This window comes from Ochotona princeps, chromosome 4, assembly GCF_030435755.1.
Source record: "Ochotona princeps isolate mOchPri1 chromosome 4, mOchPri1.hap1, whole genome shotgun sequence".
Lineage (NCBI taxonomy): Eukaryota > Metazoa > Chordata > Mammalia > Lagomorpha > Ochotonidae > Ochotona > Ochotona princeps.
In genome coordinates this window covers 64,479,051-64,499,972 of record NC_080835.1, presented here as the reverse complement: position 1 = coordinate 64,499,972, position 20,922 = coordinate 64,479,051, and the positions used below count along the sequence as shown (strand labels likewise).

General features: G+C 36.6%; 1 protein-coding gene across 1 annotated transcript in view; it reads right to left on the bottom strand.

Annotated features, from left to right (window-relative positions):
- The window catches only part of TMEM135 (transmembrane protein 135), a 230,368-nt gene that overhangs the window by 16,831 nt on the left and 192,615 nt on the right, over positions 1 to 20,922 (bottom strand). Inside the window, exons 7-9 of the mRNA XM_058663713.1 lie at positions 10,577 to 10,618; positions 4,110 to 4,256; positions 1,595 to 1,664 (exon numbers count right to left, since the gene is read on the bottom strand). Coding sequence (XP_058519696.1) covers positions 1,595 to 1,664; positions 4,110 to 4,256; positions 10,577 to 10,618 — 259 coding nt within the window. The remainder of the gene's footprint in view (positions 1 to 1,594; positions 1,665 to 4,109; positions 4,257 to 10,576; positions 10,619 to 20,922) is intronic.

The following is a 20,922-nucleotide window of genomic DNA, read 5'->3' as shown; positions in this document are numbered from 1 at the left end:
TAATCACAAAGCCAATTAAGAAGTTGGGAGGTACAAGGAAACAATACAAAGTTAGTTGAATGGAAGACAGTAAATTGAGAAAAATGTAATTAATATGGATATTTCTTCAGGGCTATGATTTAATATGCAGTTCTACTTAAGCCCATAGAATACTGAAGTGCACTGTAAAACAAATGATTATTGTATTCATGGTGTAAATTCTTTACCCACTAGTTTCAAATAGCTTTATATACACGGACATATTTCAATTCACACAAAAATTACCAAGTTTATGGTACCGGTACACATTTGAAAGAATCACTATGCTTTTTCCACTGCTAGTAAATTACACCAACTTTACTGTACACAGTGTCTTTTAATATCACTTTCCCTAGATCTCAAATTTTCAAATACCTCTAACTTTACAAAACTTTCCTTAGTTCTACTCTTGAAGTCTCCCTTGAAATTTCAGTCAATTTAGTTAGAAGATCTAAGAGCTTTCCAGCAGCCCTCAGGTTCTGAGATTGCCAGAATCTTAAAAGTGAAAGAGAAAATGGGAAAGAATATATCAGAAACCACTGCACACTTAAGAAAAACTGCTGCTTTTATCCTGGTCCTATCTTTGGAAGTTCTGATGGTGCAGCCTTGACCAAATGGCCACTCTCAATCTGCTGGGCCATAGGCATTCACATTCACAAGTACTAGGGATATTCCCTCCCTGCTGGAATGACTACAGAAAAGCTGTCTTTCAGCGTATTGTACAATGTAGCTCCTATCCTTGACAGAAAACGTATTTTAAAAGCATTGGAATTGTTAAAGTACCATTCAAAACCAAGGGGCTTGAACTTTACCAGGTGGTATGACCCAGGCCTAGCTAATTGCAAAAAAAATTTATAACTTACCTTCGAGAGCTGGTGGTGATGGGGGAAAGTAAGGAGACAGATACAGAGGAAAGAGGGAATGACACACTAATACATAGTATATAGATGTTCCTAATTTATGCCAGCAGCCATAAAGAACTATGGTAATGAACAGTAACTGTGCACATGTTCTGGTTATTTTCATGTCTTAAAATAAATGTTATACTTTTATAAGTCTGAAACCAAATGCTAATGTAGTAGATCATAATAATATATGCAGTATTAGTGTATACACTAATCTAGCTGAAATACTGCACTGTCCACTGGTCACTGCAGCATGAACCAAATGCTACTGTACCAGATTGTAATAATACGTACAGTATTAGCATATACTCTACTGAAATACTGTGTTGTTCACAGGTCACTGTGGCATGTCGTTCTCAGAGAGGATATATTACAATGTACAAGGTTTAATGACCTTATTTTTCTTTTCTGTTTTGCTATGAATCACCCGCCCTATTTCATAAGTTTTAAATAAGCTAATTTTTAAGTAATCTAATTTAAAAATGCTTAAAGATCTGGTTAGTGCATATTAAAAACTAAATCGTCACCTTTTCTCACAGATTTTTATTGCTCAAATCAAATGCAAAGAATGACAGCAATTTTTAGTCAACTTTTGTACTTCCAAATTATTTCTTAAATACGTTGATATACGTTTAACATTGATAATAAAGTGGGTGCTTTCATATACTTACTTTAATGCAGTAAGAGATGCAGTTATCTTCATAGTGTTTGCAACATCTATGCCTTGGTCCATTTTTGCATCTGAAATTAAATCCCAACAAACTAAACTAATTATAATTAAAATGTGTGGGTGTTTGAAGAGTCTTAAACGACTCTCTGACAACAACAACAAAAAGGTTAAAACAACACTACTGGCTTCTAAATTTATGCACTTTGGGAGTTCTTGAGGCATACAGGAGCAAGGATAAGAAATATTTTTGGTTTTCTTTGCTGCTTATTATTTATCATATTTTTAAAACATATGAATGCACTAAAAATTCTTGAGTGTGGAGTAAAAAAGTCACATTGGTAAGTATTTGTGACTAAATATGAAAAATATGTGTATATTATCTACATATGCTGCCAAATCCGTTGGAAGCTTTAAATCACTTATTGCAGAGTATAATGGTCATAAATCATCCATGAAGCCAGTACTTGTGCAAAAATCATAATGAGAATATGCTCAGGTTACAGGAATTTATACATAATTATATTTGAGAGAAAACATCTGGAAAAGCAACATGATGCAATATTAGAACTCAAAATTGAATTTTTAAAATAAATACAAATGGAGAGACCATGTGACAATTTAAAAGCAAGTTGTTTGCAATTTAACTGTAAACTACTTAACACTTAATGTTAAATATAAACATTGCTGCTGAGAGGACTCTAATGTAAAACACACTGATTTTAATTACTATATTGAAGAAAGGATTATCTATTCATCCTAAGCATTAAAAAAATAAGTGGAATATCTTTTGTGAGCTTAGCTCTTTCCCTTTCTCTTTAAAGGATTCATGCTTCAAAATAAGTAGTCTGTATAATTCCTTTCAGACTATAGTTAATTAATTATCTTCATGGCTGGAACACATCAACTCTTTCCTGCTTGCAACATTAATCTGTAGAGCATTGTTCTGGCTCAACACTTCTCCAATCCCAATTGCAAATTGATTAGTAAGAGTCTCTGAAATCCAATTCTACCCAGCAGCTGCAGGACACTGGCAGCCTGTCCTGTGCTAGGGTGACAAAATAGCTTATTCCAAGCACAGCTCTTATGTCATGAGAATGATATGACATATCTGTTCCTGTGAGTTGCTGAGTGATTAAAGCTGTGACTAGAAAAGAGGTGATTCAGAGAAGTACTATCTTATGTAAATCATCGTGCTTCATAAAAACATTTCATGAATGTCTTTAAAGACATTTCTCAGCCACTGACTCCAGAACTACACTGAAATGATTAAGCACTGCGCTGGTGAGGTTAAATGTTGGTATCCTCCACACTGTCCCTCTTTCCTCAGTCACTCATTAGAACACCTTCCCAAGTCTTCAACTCCCCAAATCCTGCATTATTTCTCTGCTTCCATATAATTCTACATTGGTTGTCACCCAGGGGCCTTACTGAGTCTATTCTTGTTCAAGTATGCACGGCCTGCTCAATTCTAATGTCCTGGGCATCATTCACTCACATAATTCAAATTCTGCTCTGACTTTTACTGAAATCACTTTAATTAATGGAGATCTCTCCTTTATTTTTTTTCCTTCTTTAAGGTAAATCATAACTGTTTTTGAACTTAATAAATGAATTAACTACCACAATTACTCTTGCAATCTATGATTCCTTACTTAATTCAGTTAGGTGTGGTATATGATAAAAGCTGAGCACTTTGTGCTTATATTTTATGTCTTGATTTCACATGTGTTTTATATTTAATGCTCACAGAAATTTTTTAATAAAGATGCTTGACTCCAGTAAAAAGCTAAAGAGGCGGGAGAGGCATAGTGGTTAAATGACTTGTGCAAAGTCCCACAGCTGGTAGAAACCAAAGGAGGGTCAAACATGGTTTTCTGATAGCTTAGTAGCATCAGCTCCTTAAAAATGTTCTCTAACTTCCTATAAAGTGTACTCATCCTACCCTCTCTAAAATAGTAACTGCCATGATTATTTTTGTCAGCTGACATTATAATTTCAAAACAGTAGATTTACTTCCTCAAGAGTTTACATTAGAACTATAAATGTGTGCTTATATGAAATACAAAGAATGTTTTGCTGAAAAGATTTCTCAATTCTGTATCAAAGCCCTAAAAACTTTTATTCTTAGAAAATATTGCTTTCTTAAGGTCTGTTCCTCATTTTTTATCTTCTTGACTCTCTTTCAGGAACATTTTTTCCTTTCCATACCTGGCATACTCAATGAGTGGATAGTAATCTGTTTCCTCAAAAGTAATTTGTTTCCTAATAGTCTGAAATAGAAAAGTACTTCAATTTTAGAGAAATCAATTTTAAAGGCATAAGAGGCTCTACATTCCTGCCAAAAATGAGAAATATCATTCACTTGTCATCATGTGCCTTTTATCAAATTCTGTACACAGTTTCTGGTGAAAAATAATCATCACTACCTGAACAGAAAACAAAATTACCTTGGCATAGAATAGATATTGTATATAACAGTGACAAAGCATGTTAAAATATCAAGATAAAGGACTCACATTGAATCCACAAGTTTCCTGACTAAAGCAATTATATTCATTTTTCTTGGTTTGTCTTCAAGCTTCTCTTTCTTTTGTTCAACTTTTATATATGCTGCCTCTGGTGAGTAAGAATGTGTGGGAATTTCTTCCTTCCCTACAATGAACCTAAAGAAAAAAAGCACAGAGTGAGGCATTTTTAACCTTAAAAAATAAGAAAGATAACAGATTTTGCAGAGTATCTTCTTTGAAGTCATATTTTCACCATTTACATAAAATCTAATTTTCGTTTAAAAAAAAATAGATAGTCAAAATCAGGATACTTGGCAAAGTGCAATACTCATTTGTTTGACATACAGGTATTTTAAATCAGGCAAATTCCAGCACATCACTTTAAAGAAACACACTTTTTAGGATAGCACTTTTTAATGTATTAGATGTTTTGAAATTTTTCAATCAGAAGGAGCACTTTTTGGGGGGAGGTGACAAAATTTGTATTTTTTTCAATCACATCATTTTCTTAAACTCTTCTTAGAGTTACAATTACATGAGTTTCTCATGCAGAGTAAAACTCTAAATGTATGCCTAATGTCACTGAGAGGCAGAAACAGCTGCACACAGGACAAAGTCACCTGCACCCACACAAGGAAACACAAGCAACTAGAGACCAAGACTCAGTATCTGGTTCAACAGCCACATCTCAGATTAATTCATTAGGAAATTTTAACCTCATTGCTGTTCTTATTTATTTCTCTTTTGAAAAATCAAATACCTAAACGAGGTCATCTTGTTGTTAAACTATAAAAACTGATATGCAGCCAGAAAGTGTTCCCACCATCGGTATTCTTTGTTGGAATTTTAAGTCACTGCTCTGAGCTTTCCAATGGAAAGTTTACTTTCCCATTTTAGAAAATGCAATAAAATGCAGATAAAACAGATATATGACATACTACCAAATTAAAATTCTGGAATTTGAAGCTGTGAAAGTGTAAACTTACACACCCTGAAAAGAAAAAAAAGACATTACTGCCAACAACTGCAATCTGTTTCATTTAGACAAAACATATAAAACATCTAGCTTATGAAATCATAAAGGCCTAGTGGCTGTGTTCTTGCCTTGCATGCGCCAGGGTCCCATATGGGCACCGGTTCATGTCCCGGCTGCGCCACTTCCTATCCACTCCGTTTGTGGCCTGGGAAAGCAGTCAAGGATGGCCCAAAGCTTTGGGACCCTGCACCCAATGAGAGATCTGGGTGAAGCTCCTTGCTCCTGGCTTCAGATGGGCTCAAATCCGGCCACTGTGGCCACTTGGGGGTGAACCAAAAGATGGAAGATCTTTCTGTCTGTCTGTCTTTCTCTCTGCAAGCCTACCCTTCAATAAAAACAAATAAATCTCAAAAGAAAAAAAATAGAAAAGGAAATCACAAAGGCTGTGCAAAAAAATATTTGGTTTGTCACTAGGTGGCAGCTCTGCTTGCTTTGCAGCAGAGCTGCAAGAATCTGAAAGAATACACTTGTTACTTTTATGCACGTGTGTGGACAGTTTAAGTTCTGTACTAGTATTCTTTATATGCAACAAGAAAAAATAATATCTTTCACACCTTTTGTAACACTGCTGCATTTTTCTTTTGCTAGAATTTATCATCTCAGATTACATGTTGCTCTCCTGGAGATGCTGGCCCTTTCCCAAGCCAGGATGAGTTAGAGGTCATACCTCTGTGTTCAGTCCAGGGAATCCACAGAACTATACACATCATTTTGGTAGTCAATGTTTTTCCCATGAAAACTGTGTGTCTTACTTGCTGTTACATCCCAGAACTTAACATAGCGTCTGGTACATAGAAAATATCTAATTAATACATGCTCTATAAGGTAAAACAAAAAAATGCCATATTCGGAGCACTTACTAGGAGACAGGTGCAGTGTCAACCAAGTTTTTCTTACAAGTATAAAGTTAATTAAAGCTCATGGCAATGCCATAGGTTAAATGCCATGAATCTCAGCATGAGTAAGGATCTGTCCACAGCAGTAAATATCAGCAATTATTTCAACCCAGAATTGTTTAACTTTAAATCTTGACTTCTTAGTAATTGAGCTATGCACACTTCTAAGTTTGAAAGTACATGAACGGAGGCTTAGTGTACTTTCCAACTCCCATTCTGACTTGATGTCAATGACTTCTATTATTTGTTTACATAGATGATTTTCAAATCATCTGCACACATGTACCTACACTTCCTAAAGTCCAGGTCAGAATATGCTACTCCTATTCTCAAAGAATTTCACTGGTCTTCACTTACTACTGAGTCAAATACAAGCAAGCTTGAATTAATACCTGATCATAGCGGATGGCAGTTAGAAGAGCTGTTGTCATATTATAGCCAACTGAATTAATCACCATTCTACAAATAAGCCCATGCTTCTTTGCTGCTCTTCTTGCCTAGATTTTGAAATCTCCATCTTTATTAAAATTTTAAGTTTCATAAAAATCTATTTTTTAAAAAGTATTTTAGTTTTACTTGAAAGGGAATGAAAGAAAGGAAAAGAATCTTCCACTTGCTGGTTCATTCTCCAAAGGATCTTAAGAGCCAAGATTAGGCCTGGTAAAAGTTGGGAGACAGAATTTCAACGTGGGTTGCTCACATAGATGGCATGTACCCAAGTAATTCAGTCATAAGCTTTTCATTCCTAGCATATATGTTAGCCAGATCTAGAATCAGAAGCAGAGTCAGGAATTGAACCAGGCACATTCTAATGTGATGTGGGCCTCCGAAGCAGCTGATAAACCACTGCACAAAACACTCCCTAAAATCCATCCTAACAGCTCCTTCTTTCCCCCTCACTCCTTATCCCTTCATGGGTGGGGGTGGAGTCATAGCACTTAATCTCAATTCTCCTTGGAGTCAGAATTGTGGCATACACAGTTAAGCTGATGCCATGTCAGCATCCCGAATAAGCACCTGTAGGAGTCCTGAGTGCCCCACTGCCAAACCAATATCCTGCTAACCCCATCTGGGAAAGTAGAGACAACTGCTCAAGTGCTTGGGCCCCGGCATGCACGGGACACCTGGATGATACTCCTGGCTGCTGGTTTCATCACAACGCAGCCTTGGCCAGTACAGCCGATTGGAGAGTGAACCAGCAGATCTCTGTCTTTCCTTCTAACTATACCAATACACAAATCATTTTATAAAATCTATTTTCTCACAGAATTTTATCTTTTCTATTGTATAAGTAACTCTGGATCTCAGGAGTTTTCCCACTTTCTCTGCCTTTATTCCAGACTGAAGTTCCATCTTCTGAAATATATTCTTGAGACAAGCTACATTTCCCCCTTGTAATACTTGGTGAAATTATAATTAAAAGTTTCTTCCCTACCAGACCACATGCTCTGTGAGGAAATTGTATCTGACTTATACATAATGCATTTTCAGTATTTACTATAAGAGTTGGAGCAAAGTAAAAGCATACTAAACATGCACTGAATGAACTCTGTTCATCTTTGTAGGCCCCATACTATCTTACATATTTGAGGGATATATCAAAAACCAGGTGCTGAACTGAAGTAAAGTTCAATATTCTAAACCTTTTACTCTCTTCCCAATTGGGACACATAAAACTGGGATACTCTATACATAATTCATGCCTTGTGAATAAAGGACAGGCTTCCTCAAAGTAGACAGTGCATATTTTTATGACAGCATAATTATCTTTGTAAGTTATTCCCTTTAAGCTCTTTTACAATTGCATTCATTTACATCATTTTCAGTTAGATCAGGTACTGATTAACTTTTCCAAAATGAAGTTAAATAATGACAGAAATCAAGTTAAACTGGGCTATAATAAGCACATCTCTTTCCTCTTCATCTTGTAGTTGACATTAAGTGTTTATTTTTTTAAGACCAATTTATTTACTTATTTGGAAGACAATAATCTTGAGAGAGAGACCATCCACTGGTATTGGCCAGAGCTGCAACAGGTCAAAGCCAGATGTCACGGGCTTCTTCCAGATACCCCATGTGCGGCATGGCCCAAGCACTGGGCAATCTTCTGTTATTTTCCCCAGGCCATTACCATGGAGCTGCATTGGAGGTAGAACAGCCAAGATACAAGTCAGATACAAGTCAGCATCCATATGGGATGCTAGATTCACAGGGAATGTTTTACCTACTATGCCACAGGGCAAGCCTCTAATGTTAGACTTTTGTCACACTATAAATGTATATAGCTTATGTCTGCAACAGAAATTGGTCAGGAATGTTAAGAGGAAGAGTCTGAATGTCATATCAAGTACTTTTTCAACCTACAAAATCCACAGACTGACATTTTCTGACAATGAAACTTAACAAAAAAATTTATTTGGTTTCTTGTAATATTTTTCTGAGTGTTGGTTCTGTAGCTTTGAGATTGATCAATCTGCAATGCAGGAGATCTGAAATGAATTAAAATCTGTTTAGAAGGCGATGTACAATATAAAAACAAGGCAACTCATAATATTTAACCATTTTCTTTCTAAAACAAGAATACTAACAATAAATATTTTCCTATAATACAAATAAAAAGTTTAGGTACTAATAGCACAAGCGGCCCCTTTATTACAAGTGTGTCTTAAGAGGAGACAAAATAAATATGATATATAATCAATATTTACAAATATTCTTGGAGCCTACAATGACATGTAGGAAAAAAAAGGACAAGGTTTTCAAGGTTTTCCCCTCCTCTTTATGAAAACCAGTAACTATCCGTTGTGCTTACGCCCCTTCAGCTTAATACTGCATAGCCAATACAACAACAGACACTGCAGCCTGCAAATTTCATGATCTATTAACAAAAACTACAAGATGTAGTATTATATATTATGACATTATTACTACCATACAATTTCCACAGTCAGCGATATTCTTAATCACACAGGAGACTGCATCTGTTCCCTCCCAAACCAGTTTTCTTGTATAGCATTAGATTTTCTGTTAACAAAAATTTCTTTCACATCTTTAGTTTTTTCAATACTTGACTAGGAATAACTGAGAGATGGAGAGGAAAGAAGCAAAGTGTCAGTCACCGGATCTTCATCTTCTTCCATCATTGAATCTAACTGGTCTTTTCTTTATTCCACCCGCTGTGACCCAACTCTAGTTCCTAGTATCTCATCTTTCTCCGTTCTGCCTCTTTTTCAGTGTCCTAAACACCATGGCCAGCCTGATCTTTCTGAAATGCTATCAACTCCCCTTCTCAGAAACCGTTAGTGACTCCCAGGTAGTCTACCTTACCACAACTCAAATTTGCCCTTTTTTCTAGGTCTTCCATCATCTGGCTCTTCCCTACTTATTTTTTAAAATCTACATATTCCCTAATAGAAACTTATAGTAATTAAATATTCTCACTCCTGCCTAATATTTCCAATTAAAATTTTTTTATCCTTTCAATAATATTCATTTCCACAAAGAGTACTCTTTATTTCTCTGTGCCTACATGATTCATGTGCCGTTTAAAGTATATCACCTGTAAAATTAATAACAGGTCAACATTTCCCAACTGCTTTCTCTGCAATGCAATATTCTACTACATACTTTTCAGGGTGGCAGTGAAGGAACCGACACATTGGATACTAAAAATAAAAACTTCTAGTCTTCTAGTATTTGAAGTCTACCTTGATTTTCTCCCCAATATATACCAAGCCACAACTCACCTTCACTAAGCACCTAGCATATGCACTTGAAAAAGATAAAATAGTCAATGATTATGATCTAAACAGGAATGTATGGGTGTGGATTCAATATATATGGCTGCTCACGTGAAGTTGAGTTTATCATGTCACATCACATACTGTTACTCACATGAAGTTGATTTCATCACATGATTTTAACATGAAGTTGATTTTACCATTTTATCAAGTTTCAATTTTGTCATGCTACACATGGGTTAAAAATACCTGCCTCATTAATTCTTAGAAAAATTTAATTTTTAAACTCTGTGAAAGCTCTTACTTAGCTGACTATTAAAATATAATTTGTATAGTACATGGTAAGTACTACTCCCTGTGTGAAGAGATGGCCTATATGGTGGGAAAAAAGGGGGGACCTGGCAATGCGTAAAATCTAGCATGTGTCAGACAATGTGAGTGCTCTCCTACAGAAAACTATCACATAATCAAGTACCTAGTTTTTCAGTCATTGTTCATATAAGACTCTGTTTCCAAGCTTAGGGAAGAAAATATGTCATTTCTTTTCTAATATTCAACAGTTTAAGGCATATGATAAGCACCAAAAGTAATAGTTGACAGAGTTTTAGGGGGAAAATCTGATAAATCACCCTTTTGATTAACCATAGGCAAAGGCTTTGGAATACTTCTGAGACTTCTAAAATCCCCTGCAGCTTAAAAATTGGGTCAGAAAACATTTATTGTAATTATGTAATTACATATAATGGTATTCCTTTTTTAAAAAAGATTAACATAAATTGTCTCCGAAACAAAAATATTACTTACCTAAGTGCAGAAAATGCAAATCCTTTCAAGCCATCTTTGCACCTAAAGCAATTAAAATTTAGTTAGAAAATAGCATGTTGTGAGAAATAGAGTAGAGCCTTAAAAAGCTATTATAAATGGTTTTCCAACGAATTATGTTTAAGAGGTTACATTCTTATTCAGAAGAACCATTTGAACCTTACCAAACAAATAAGCAACAAGCAATGAACAGCCACCACATACAAAATGAACAGCAATGATAATGTTTTCCTACGTAATAGTAAAATAACTTAGGACTCAATTCTTAGCTCTGGTTGCTGAAGGAGACTTAAATAATTTTTCTGAGGACTTAAAACGAGGTCTGGGCATGGAACATTCTTCACTCCAACCACTCTCTCAGAGAGCAATTCTGCTGTGAAAAATGTGACATACACCTGCTTAGGTGTTATACTTAGTCAAGTTGAGGTCCTGACTACTACTTACTAATTCAGTGAGTGCAAAGGAATGTACTGGCAGGCACAGAAAGTCTTCAAGTTGAATTTGACAGCTTTAACTTCTGATTAACCTCAATCACAAGAGATTGGGGAAAATGGTTGGGGTGAAAGGTGGGAGAGATCAGAAAGAGAATTCTAAACAGTACCAATGAGTGCTAACTATTGCTGAGTACTGTTATGGGTCTTTGGATGCAGTGCCTCATTTAATTATATCACAACTCTGTGGACAGATTTTTCCTTACTTTCTATCACACACACACACACACACACACACACACTGTGGAGGACATAAAATTAACAACCAGAAATGAGGGACAGAAAGGGAGAGAGGATTTTGACCTGAAAAGTAAAAGTTTTCTTCCATCCTCCCAAAATTATACCATCTTTTATTGAACAAGATTCAAAATATACGATGATTAGAGAAAAAAGAAGAGTCTCACATGCATAAAAACATTAAAACAAGATGCTAAAATTAAGACATCACTACACCGGTCTTACATTATTCTAATGTCGTGCTGTGCCTCTCTTCTTCCTTTACAGGTAAGAATACATTACATAAAGAGCTTTAGGATATTCATTAGTAGAATCAATTTTATAAATCTATTAAAGCTGGTGACACAATGATGATCTAATATATGCTAATATTGGAAACTGGATATTCCTCAATAAAATAAGAGTCTCAAATGAATTGAGGCTCTTCCATGAAAATGTCACAAAGGGGGCTTAGCATGGTAGCCTAGCGGCTAAAGTTCTTCCCTCACACGCTCCAGATCCCATACGCAGGCTGGTTTGAATCCTGGAGGCCCTGCTTCCCATCCAGCTCCCTGCTTGTGGCATGAGAAAGCAGTCGAGGCCAAAGCGTTGGACCCTGCACCTGCATGAGAAACCGGAAGAGGCTCCTGGGTTAGTATCTGCTCAGTTCCGGCTGTTGTGGCTTAGGGAGTGAATCAGAGGGATGCAAGAGCTTTCTCTCATATCTAATTTTCCAATAAAAATACATTTAAAAAAATTTTTTTAAAAGATTGCAAAGGAAATGCTCAAAATGTGATAAGCCAAATTAATCTAAATATATTGCTTTATTGGAAAGCTTTTGATCTATGTGCACAAAGATGTTTTAAAACACTCAAATCATTTCAATTAAGGCATGTGATCTACTATTGAAAGAGAGATATGGAACTACAGAATTTAGCTAATATTTTATATAACTATCTACTCTACAGGGTGGTAAAGGCAAAATAATTCATATGTAAGGTAATAAAAGTCCATGCAAAAAGTATAGCACTAAAATTCTTAAATTACTCTTCTTCCACCTAAAGAAAGTGTTTGAAGTAATTTACAAGCTCAAATCTGAGGAGGAAGCAGGCTGCAGATCTACTGAGTGTAAGAGAAAAAGTGTGGACTTAAAAGATTTTACATATATATGCATATATATGTATAAAATTTCGGCTTTGGTGAGTTCATGTTGAAAAACAGCAATGTATCTTTGTGCAATACTGAATAATGGTCTAGTCAGGATTGCCTATTTGTGAACTTAACAATAAATGCAATTAAGGATCCAAACTCAAAAAGTGGCTTTCACATATAAAAGAAGCACATACAAATGAATTTGCAATTTCATTATGAGGAAAGTTTGGTCTTCTCAGCAGAGCCCTGTGGGAAGCACTTGATATTGATAAAGTCTTAGAGTGGATACAAAAGGGCCTATTCTTTCCATTCATGTCTATAAGGTTTTTAGTGTAATTGAGAGTCGGATGTACACGTCAAAAGAACAAAAAAGTAATTATTCTCATAAAAAAGAATCATCAAAATAGTAATATGGCTCTGCATATGGTTCCAAGGACATTGTCTGAGTATTATCCTAAACATGAAACACTACAGTAATGTGTGCTAAATGTAGAAGGTATGATGTAAACATAAAAATTTAAGCAAAGCAGACTCCATTAGAAGAGATCTGACTTTTCTATGGATTGAGTTACTACAGTGTAAGCCAAGTCACATTTTCCACTTACAAATGAAGGCTCAGTGACTTATCCAACAAACATTAACTAAGGGTCTACCAGATAGAAGCACTGGTTTAGGTTCTAAGGATGTTGTAGCAATCAGTCAAGAATTCCTGTTTTCACCCAACCGACTTTCCAGTAAGGAGAGACATTAAAAAGTAGACATGTTGATAATAGCTATGGCAAAAAAAACCTTGCAAGATGACAGTAAAAAACTGCCAAGAAATCCGTTTCTATTGCATTGAACAGTATGCCAACAATGGTGTCTCTGAAACAGTAAAATCTACTAATCTGATCAAAATCCTTCAGGCATCAAGGAGAGAGTGTCAAGCTAAAGGAGAACAAGCACAAAGTCCAGGACGAAGAGTCTCTGTGATCTGCAAGAACAGCAAACAGATCACGGACACAGGAGGGAAGCAGCTAGAAATGCCATCACAATAACAGAGGGAAGGAAAGGTGCAGACTTCACACAGTCCTTCAGGCAAGGCAAGAATCTGGGCAGATTCTCCACAAAGGAACGACAAGATCTGTCCTTACGTTTAAAAACATCATTGTAGCTGTTGGGTGGGAAACAGACCACAGGAGGGCAAAATTGGCAGCTATTTGGCTAGCTAGCTCAGAGGTGTAACTATGGTCATGCAAACCATACTGTCAGATGTGAGAGATTTTAAGTACATTTCAAAGAGGAGCTGGTAGAATTTCTTGAAAATTGAATGTAGCGTAAAAGAGAACTTACAAATTACTATAAAGTATGTTTGGTTTGATCAAATGTGAGGACAATATAATCACTAATATGAGGAATGCTGAGAAATACGTCCAAGGACAAAAATCGAGTTTCATTTCAGATATGCTAAGTTTTAGATGCATGTTAGCTAATTAAAAGAAAATGCCAAGGAAGCAAGCATCTCACTACACAGGTCTGAGGATCAGGAGTTATGAATCAATCAAATATAATATTTAATTTTTTATTTTATAAAGGTATATTTATTAGGGCTGGCATGATGCTGCAGCCAGCTAATCCTCTATCCTGTAGCACCAGCACCCCAGATGGGCACCGGCTCATGTTAGGGCTGCTCCACTTCCAAAGCAGTGGCCTGGGAAAGCTGCAGAGGATGACCCATATCCTTGGGCTTCTGTCCCCATGTGGAAGACCTGGAAGAAGCTAATGACTCCCAGCTTCAAATCAGCTTTACTGGGCCTCCTGAGACCACATGGGGAGTGAACCAGCACATGGAAGACCTCTCTGTGTAAAAAAAGATAGAGAATCTTTGATTTGCTAATATAGTCCCCAAATGGCTACAACAGCCAGGGTTGAGCTAGGCTGAAGCCATGAGTCAGGAAATTCACCCAGTTATTCCACATAGATAGAGCAGTCCAAACACTTGGCCATCTTCCTCTGCCTTCTCAGGCAAATGAGTAGGGAGCTGGATCAGAAGTGCTAGAGTGGGGAATTGAACCATTGACCACAGAGGATGTCAGCACCACAGGTGGAAGTTTTCCATGCTACGCTACAGTGGCTGCCCCTTAAATGCAGTATTCAAATCCAAGACACTACATGTAATCATACAGAAAATATACATAAATAAGGAATATATTTAAGAACTCAATATACTTTATTCCTTTATAATTATTAACATAGAAAAACCTCTTCTACAGAAAAAAATTGCCTAATTATTCTCTAATATAATCTCATTTTATTCTTAAGCAGACATAAAGATAATACACTTAACTCTTTAAACCTTTCTATTTCTTCTATGTAAGTAACATAAAGTAATTACTATAATTCAATTAATATTTACCGAATCTCTACTTTTGCCAAGTTAATGGTAAGGTAAAGTATGATACAAAAGAACCCTACCAAAAAAACAAAAGGAATTTTCAAACAATGCAGTTAATACACATCTTAGTGCAGCAATTCAGATTAGAAATAAATACTATCAACAGGAAAGTATAACGAAGTTATCAGACTAACAATGCTAATAAAATTTCAGAATTTTCAATTAGAAGTGTAAATACAGACTTTTCCTCTCACCCTAATTCCCATGTCACTTCTAAGAGACTGAATTGTGATGTGACTGTTACTTTTAGGCCTTTGTGGTCGACTGTGGAACTGCTATCTTCCTCCTTTCTTCTTACTGAATATTATGACTAGGGGTGAATAAGCCTGTGATTACAGAATGGATTAAAAGTATGTATTTTCAAAAATTAAAGAAAAAAGGGGGTTGAAAGGTAGAAGGTAGTATGGTTACCTTAAAGCTGTAACCATGGAATATATATCTGTTGTCTTTATAGTAATAAGAAATGTAACACAATTTTTAAAATGTTCCCAGAAGTAGATTGCTTAGTTGCTATTAGAATATTACACCAGCAGGTGTCGCTAGGAAACTGTATTTGGAAAAAAATTGATACAGCTGTGACTTCCAATAGCATGCATTTTACTGCAGGTTTTCTTCTAATAATGTACTTATAAGGTTTCAGAATTGTTATTAATCCTAATTAAATTAAATTCCAAAGTAAATATCATTAGACCTATTGATATTGGTATTCAGATGAAGTTTGATACTTTCTGCTCCTGTCACCTATCATTTCAAATAGTTGTGAAGTATTTAACAAAATCCAACTAGTTGGCATGAACACAAAATTTGATGACCTGCAACTCTAATTATATTTGCTGTGAATTTTACCTGTTCATACTTTCTAGTCATGTGGGTGATTATTAATAAGCAGGCAAGTTAAATCTTCAAATTTTTTGTTTGTCTAATTATGGTATCATTGCTTTTAAAAGCAGAAATATATCTGGAGAGAACACAATTAAAATTTTTATTTTGAAAGTCTAAACGGAACAAGAGTATCTATTTAAATCTTTATAATCTCAACTCATAATTTTCTACATTTTAAAAAGAGTGTCTAGTCTTAGGTAGATGGCTTTTCACTTAAGCTTTTACTGTTTTAAAACACCTGTATAAAAGAATTTGCTTTTTACCAACTTTCCTAGCCCATTTTCAAGCATACAACTCACATTTAGTATGGTTTAGTATTTGAGACTTGATCAACAATCGTAGTTCTTATGCACAAGCTTGTCGTAAGAATATCAAGTAAAAATCGAGATGGTATTAATTGTAGGTTGTTATTTTTGCCTTGTTATGAAATTTTTCATTGTTCTCATAACATGCATGTGCTCCAGTGGGTTTTTGTCAACATTTACAATTTATTATTTAGAATTTGTGGTTAAAACACATTCCATTGATCATATACATTCACCAGGGTTGTCGTCTTTTGTCTTGTTTGAATAATAAAACAGATCAAGAGTTCAGGTTCAGCCTCCATCTAGCAGTTAATATGAGAAAGCAGAATAGTTAATGCTGTGTTCTTATTTCAAGAGATCTCACAGGGACCAGAATTGAGACTTAGTGGGTGCTTGGGAGGCCAGCATGCCACATGGATGACACGGTCCAAATCCTGGCTGTCTTACTTCTAATCCAGCTCCCGGCTAATGCACTGGGGAAGATAGCTAATGACGGTGCAGGTGCTTGGGCCCCCACCACCTACGGGTGACAGCTAGTTGGAGTTCTGGTTTCAGCAAGGCCCACCCTGGATCCTGTGGAGCAGCGGATGGGAAATCTTCCCCTCTCTCTAACTGCTTTTCTCCATCCCACTTCCTATTCCTCCCAGCCTGTCTCTGCTTTCCAAATAAAGAAACTGCATGTAAAAAAATCTGAACTTGGAATAGCAACAAACTGAGAAATTATTTTCCCAATGAATCTTTATTGTATCTTCAAAATATTTTTCAATAGGCTTTTTTAAAAAGTAAATTTTCCCACTGCACAAGAACTCTTCTTCCAATACATAGTTGACAGTACACTCGGTTCACAGAGAACGGACCCAGGCTGCCAGGCTCGTCCCCCGTGTCACAGGAAAAGTTGCTGAAGCAGTCAGGCATAATCAAGTGTGACTGCTACATCCCCCAGATGATTGTGATGCACGGTTTTTTCTGAAGCGTCCCAAATATAAATTGGAAACAGTTGGACTCAAACTTCAGTAAAAACTCCAATAGCGTCCAATTTCTCTTTAGACTTAGAGAAGAGGGTTCCAGTTTTGCTTTAAAATTCATACAATGAAGGCCGTACTCCAAGATGCCTTGATTTGCTAAGAAATCAAGAATGATTTTCATATTGTTTCTAACAGGAATGCCAATTATGATAAACTTCCCTCTCAAAATGAACTTGTTTTTAGGAGGGCTATTTTATTTATTTATTTGGAAGGTGAAATAACAGAGAAAGAGGAAGAGAGACAGATAAAGATGTTTCACGCCCTATCAAGTTCCTCAAAAGCTAAAAAAATTTACATATTTGACAGGCAGAAACAAGCACAGTGATTACTCCCGTTACATTTGCTAGTTCATTCCCCATTGTGCACTGGCTGCAACTGGGCTGCACTAACTCGGAATGAGCTGAAAGCTGAATTCAAGCCTAAGGGAATTCAAGCCAAGCACTGTAATATGGGACCCTGGGATCTTGACTAACATCTTTAATTTTAGGCTAAACATCTGTACCTTGAATTTGTTTCTTATCAGCAACCTAGGGTATTGTTTTATTTTCATTTTTGCTTATTAAAAATTTTTGTTTTTTTTTATAATAGATACCTCAAATACTCATAAACAATTCTCAATAATCTTTCTTAATATTTCCATTGGTTTCTTTGCTTTTTTTAAAAAAGATTCATTTATTTTATTGGAAAGGCAGATGTACAGAGAGGAAGATCTTCCGTCCGATGATTCACTCCCCAAGTGGCCACAACGGCAGGTGCTGCGCCGATCCGAAGCCAGGAGCCAGGAACTTCTTCCAGGTCTCCCACGCGGGTGCAGGGTCCCAATGCATTGGGCCGTCCTCAACTGCTTTTCCAGGCCACAAGCAGGGAGCTGGATGGGAACTAGAGCTGCCAGGATTAGAACCAGCACCCATATGGGATCCCGGCACTTTCAAGGCGAGGACCTTAACCACTACGCTACTGCGCCGGGCCCTCCATTGGTTTCTTTATACTGGTAATTTAGAATGAATTTAAAATTAGACATGAATTTTCCATATCCTTACTCAGAGCCTCTGTTTCTTACTTAGGGACAATTATTTCACATTTGAAATAAAATGTAGCAATGACTGCTATATAAAACAGTCTAGTCCAAAGGGGCAGAAAAGAAAATTTATTGGAAACTGTAATCCAGGAAAAGACATGAGGGCATGATGTTTAGTTTGGAATATTGTCCACATTCGTTCATCCTTCACTCCCTCACTTACTCACTCACTCCCTCACTCACTCAGTCACGCGGTTAAATATTCTGCAATACTAAGAGTTGACTATGTACTGGGCAAGTACTGGACATATCCTTGGTTCTTCACGAACTCACAACCCAGAAGAGTGTACAGTCTAGTACATAATTCTCGTTTGTTATAAAAAGCAATTAACACAGAGTTCATAGTGCTAAGAGCACCTAACCCTGGCTTTGATGTCACGAAGACTGTCAAGCAAAACAGAGAACATCTGAAATGCTATAAAAAGGAAGATATAGGGTTAGAATGCAAGGAAGGAAAATATATGCAAATGACCTAGAAAAAGGTAACACTGGATATTATGAGCATTTGACTTTATAATAGTTGTTATGGGGCCTGCTCAAAAAAGATTGCTATATGACGGACCGTGACAAAAATGGGTCTGAACTTTATTATAACAAAAAAGGGCCAACTTCCCAGAGATACGACACAGCCCCAGATCCACATGAACAAAGACATGCCAAGTGCAGCTTTCAAGAGCTATTGTGGATCTCTCTCAATTGTTTATTTTTAAAATTTACTCTTATGTAATAATATGCATTTAAATTTTATAGATGACAAGCTAAGAGTAGCAAGTAACAGATGTTAAAATCATCTATAAACTTATGTTGTCCTTAACCTTAAAAGTAAACCATGGAGTTGATGCTATGGTGTAGCTGGTAAAGCTGCCACCTGTGATGCCAGCATCCCATGTGGGTGCTGATTTGCGGCATCCCATGTGGGTGCTGATTTAAGACTCAACTAGTTCACTTCTGACCCAGTGCCCTGTTGATCTGCCTCAGGGGGCAATGGAAGATGGCTCAAGTGCTTGGACCCCTCACCCATGTTGGAGATCTGGAAACAGTTAAGACACTTGGCTTTGGTATGGCCCAGTTTGGTCTTTGTGGCTATTTGGGGAGTGAACCAACAGTTGGAAGAACTGTCTCTCTCTTCTGTTCTCAGTTAACTCTAACTTCCAAATAAATCAATTAATCTTTTTTTTTAAATACAACTAAATATTTTAAAAATAATATCAAGATAAAATATTAAAGTATAGGCCAGATAAGTAATCCTGGCTGCTGTGTAATAACAAGTGAAAAATCTCAGTAATTTAATATTAAAAAGGCCTATTTTAGTGGCTAAAGTCCTTGTCTTTCATGCACTGGGATCATATATGGGCGCCGGTTCTAACCCCAGCGGTCCCACTTCCCATCCAGCTCCCTGCTGGTGGTCTGGGAAGGCAGTTGAGGACGGCCAAAGGCTTTGGGACTCTGCACCTACGTGGCAGACTCGGAAGAGGATCTGCATTATATGAAAATAGCCATACCACTTTTATCTTTAAAATGAAAACCAGGGCATTGGCACAATGGTTAGGATACCACATTGGGATACCTGATTTCAATTCAAAGTGGTTCAAGTCCTTTACTTACATCTAAGTTTCTGCAAATGAACACTCTGGAAGTAGTTAGTGGATGGCACAAATACCTGGAACCCTGACACCCATGTGTCAGATACAAATTGAGTTCTGGTCTCTTGGCATTGGCCTGGCCCAGCTGGATGTTATGGGCAGTTATAACATTTGCAGGATAAAACGTTGGATAAAGAATCTTTCTCCCTCCCTTCCATTTGTCCTTCCATCAATCCATCCAGTCCTCTATCCTTTATTTCTTTTTTTGTTCTTCTTTCCATCATCCTTCTCTCTTTTTTACTCTTTTTATTTGTTCTCTGAATTCAAATAAAATATAAACCGATAAAACATTTTAGGCTATTTTACCTTCCCAAGTGAAGAGCAGGAAGGAATTAAAAGTCATCCATGGGGGCTGGCATGGCGTAATAGGCTAAGCTTTGGCCTGCAGCACCATCATTCCATGTGGGTACTAGTTCAAGAGCCGGCTTCTCCACTTCTGATCAGCTCCCTGAGACCTGGAAGAGGATGCTGGTTTCTGGCTTTGAACCAGCTCAACTCCAGCCATTGTGTTCATCTGGCGAGTGGACCAGCAGATGGAGGACTTACCTCTCTGTCTCTCCTTATCTCTATAAATCTGTCTTTTCAAATAAAAATAATATAAACCCTTTTTAAAAAGTCATTCACAACTGTAAGGCCCATATACTTTCAAAGATGCCCATTAGTATTGCAAATAGGGAGTTACAGTAAAAAAGAAAAGACACCTGCAAGGCATTTTGTAGATATCAGTCATTCATGTGGCACTGATGTTTTAGAAATATAAGAGAAAGGAACAGGTCCTTCTACTAGATTAAGATTTCTTTTAGCTGGTAAAAGGCAACCGTGTTAATGACTTAGTCTTAGAATTACCATAAATTTTGATCATTTTGTCTGCCTAATCACTGGGCAGTTAACTACCTTCCAATTTTACATCTTACAACTGATTATGAGTAGACTGAGTCTAAGAATATGAATCCAAATTCTAGTTCTTAGTAAAAAAAAAAGGTTAAAGAGACACAAGGCCAGCATGGTGACAGAAGTGTCATCACCATTTCAGAGCATCAGCTGGATTCCTAGCATTTCAACTTCTGACATAGCTTCCTTCTTATGGTCCTGGGAAGGCAAT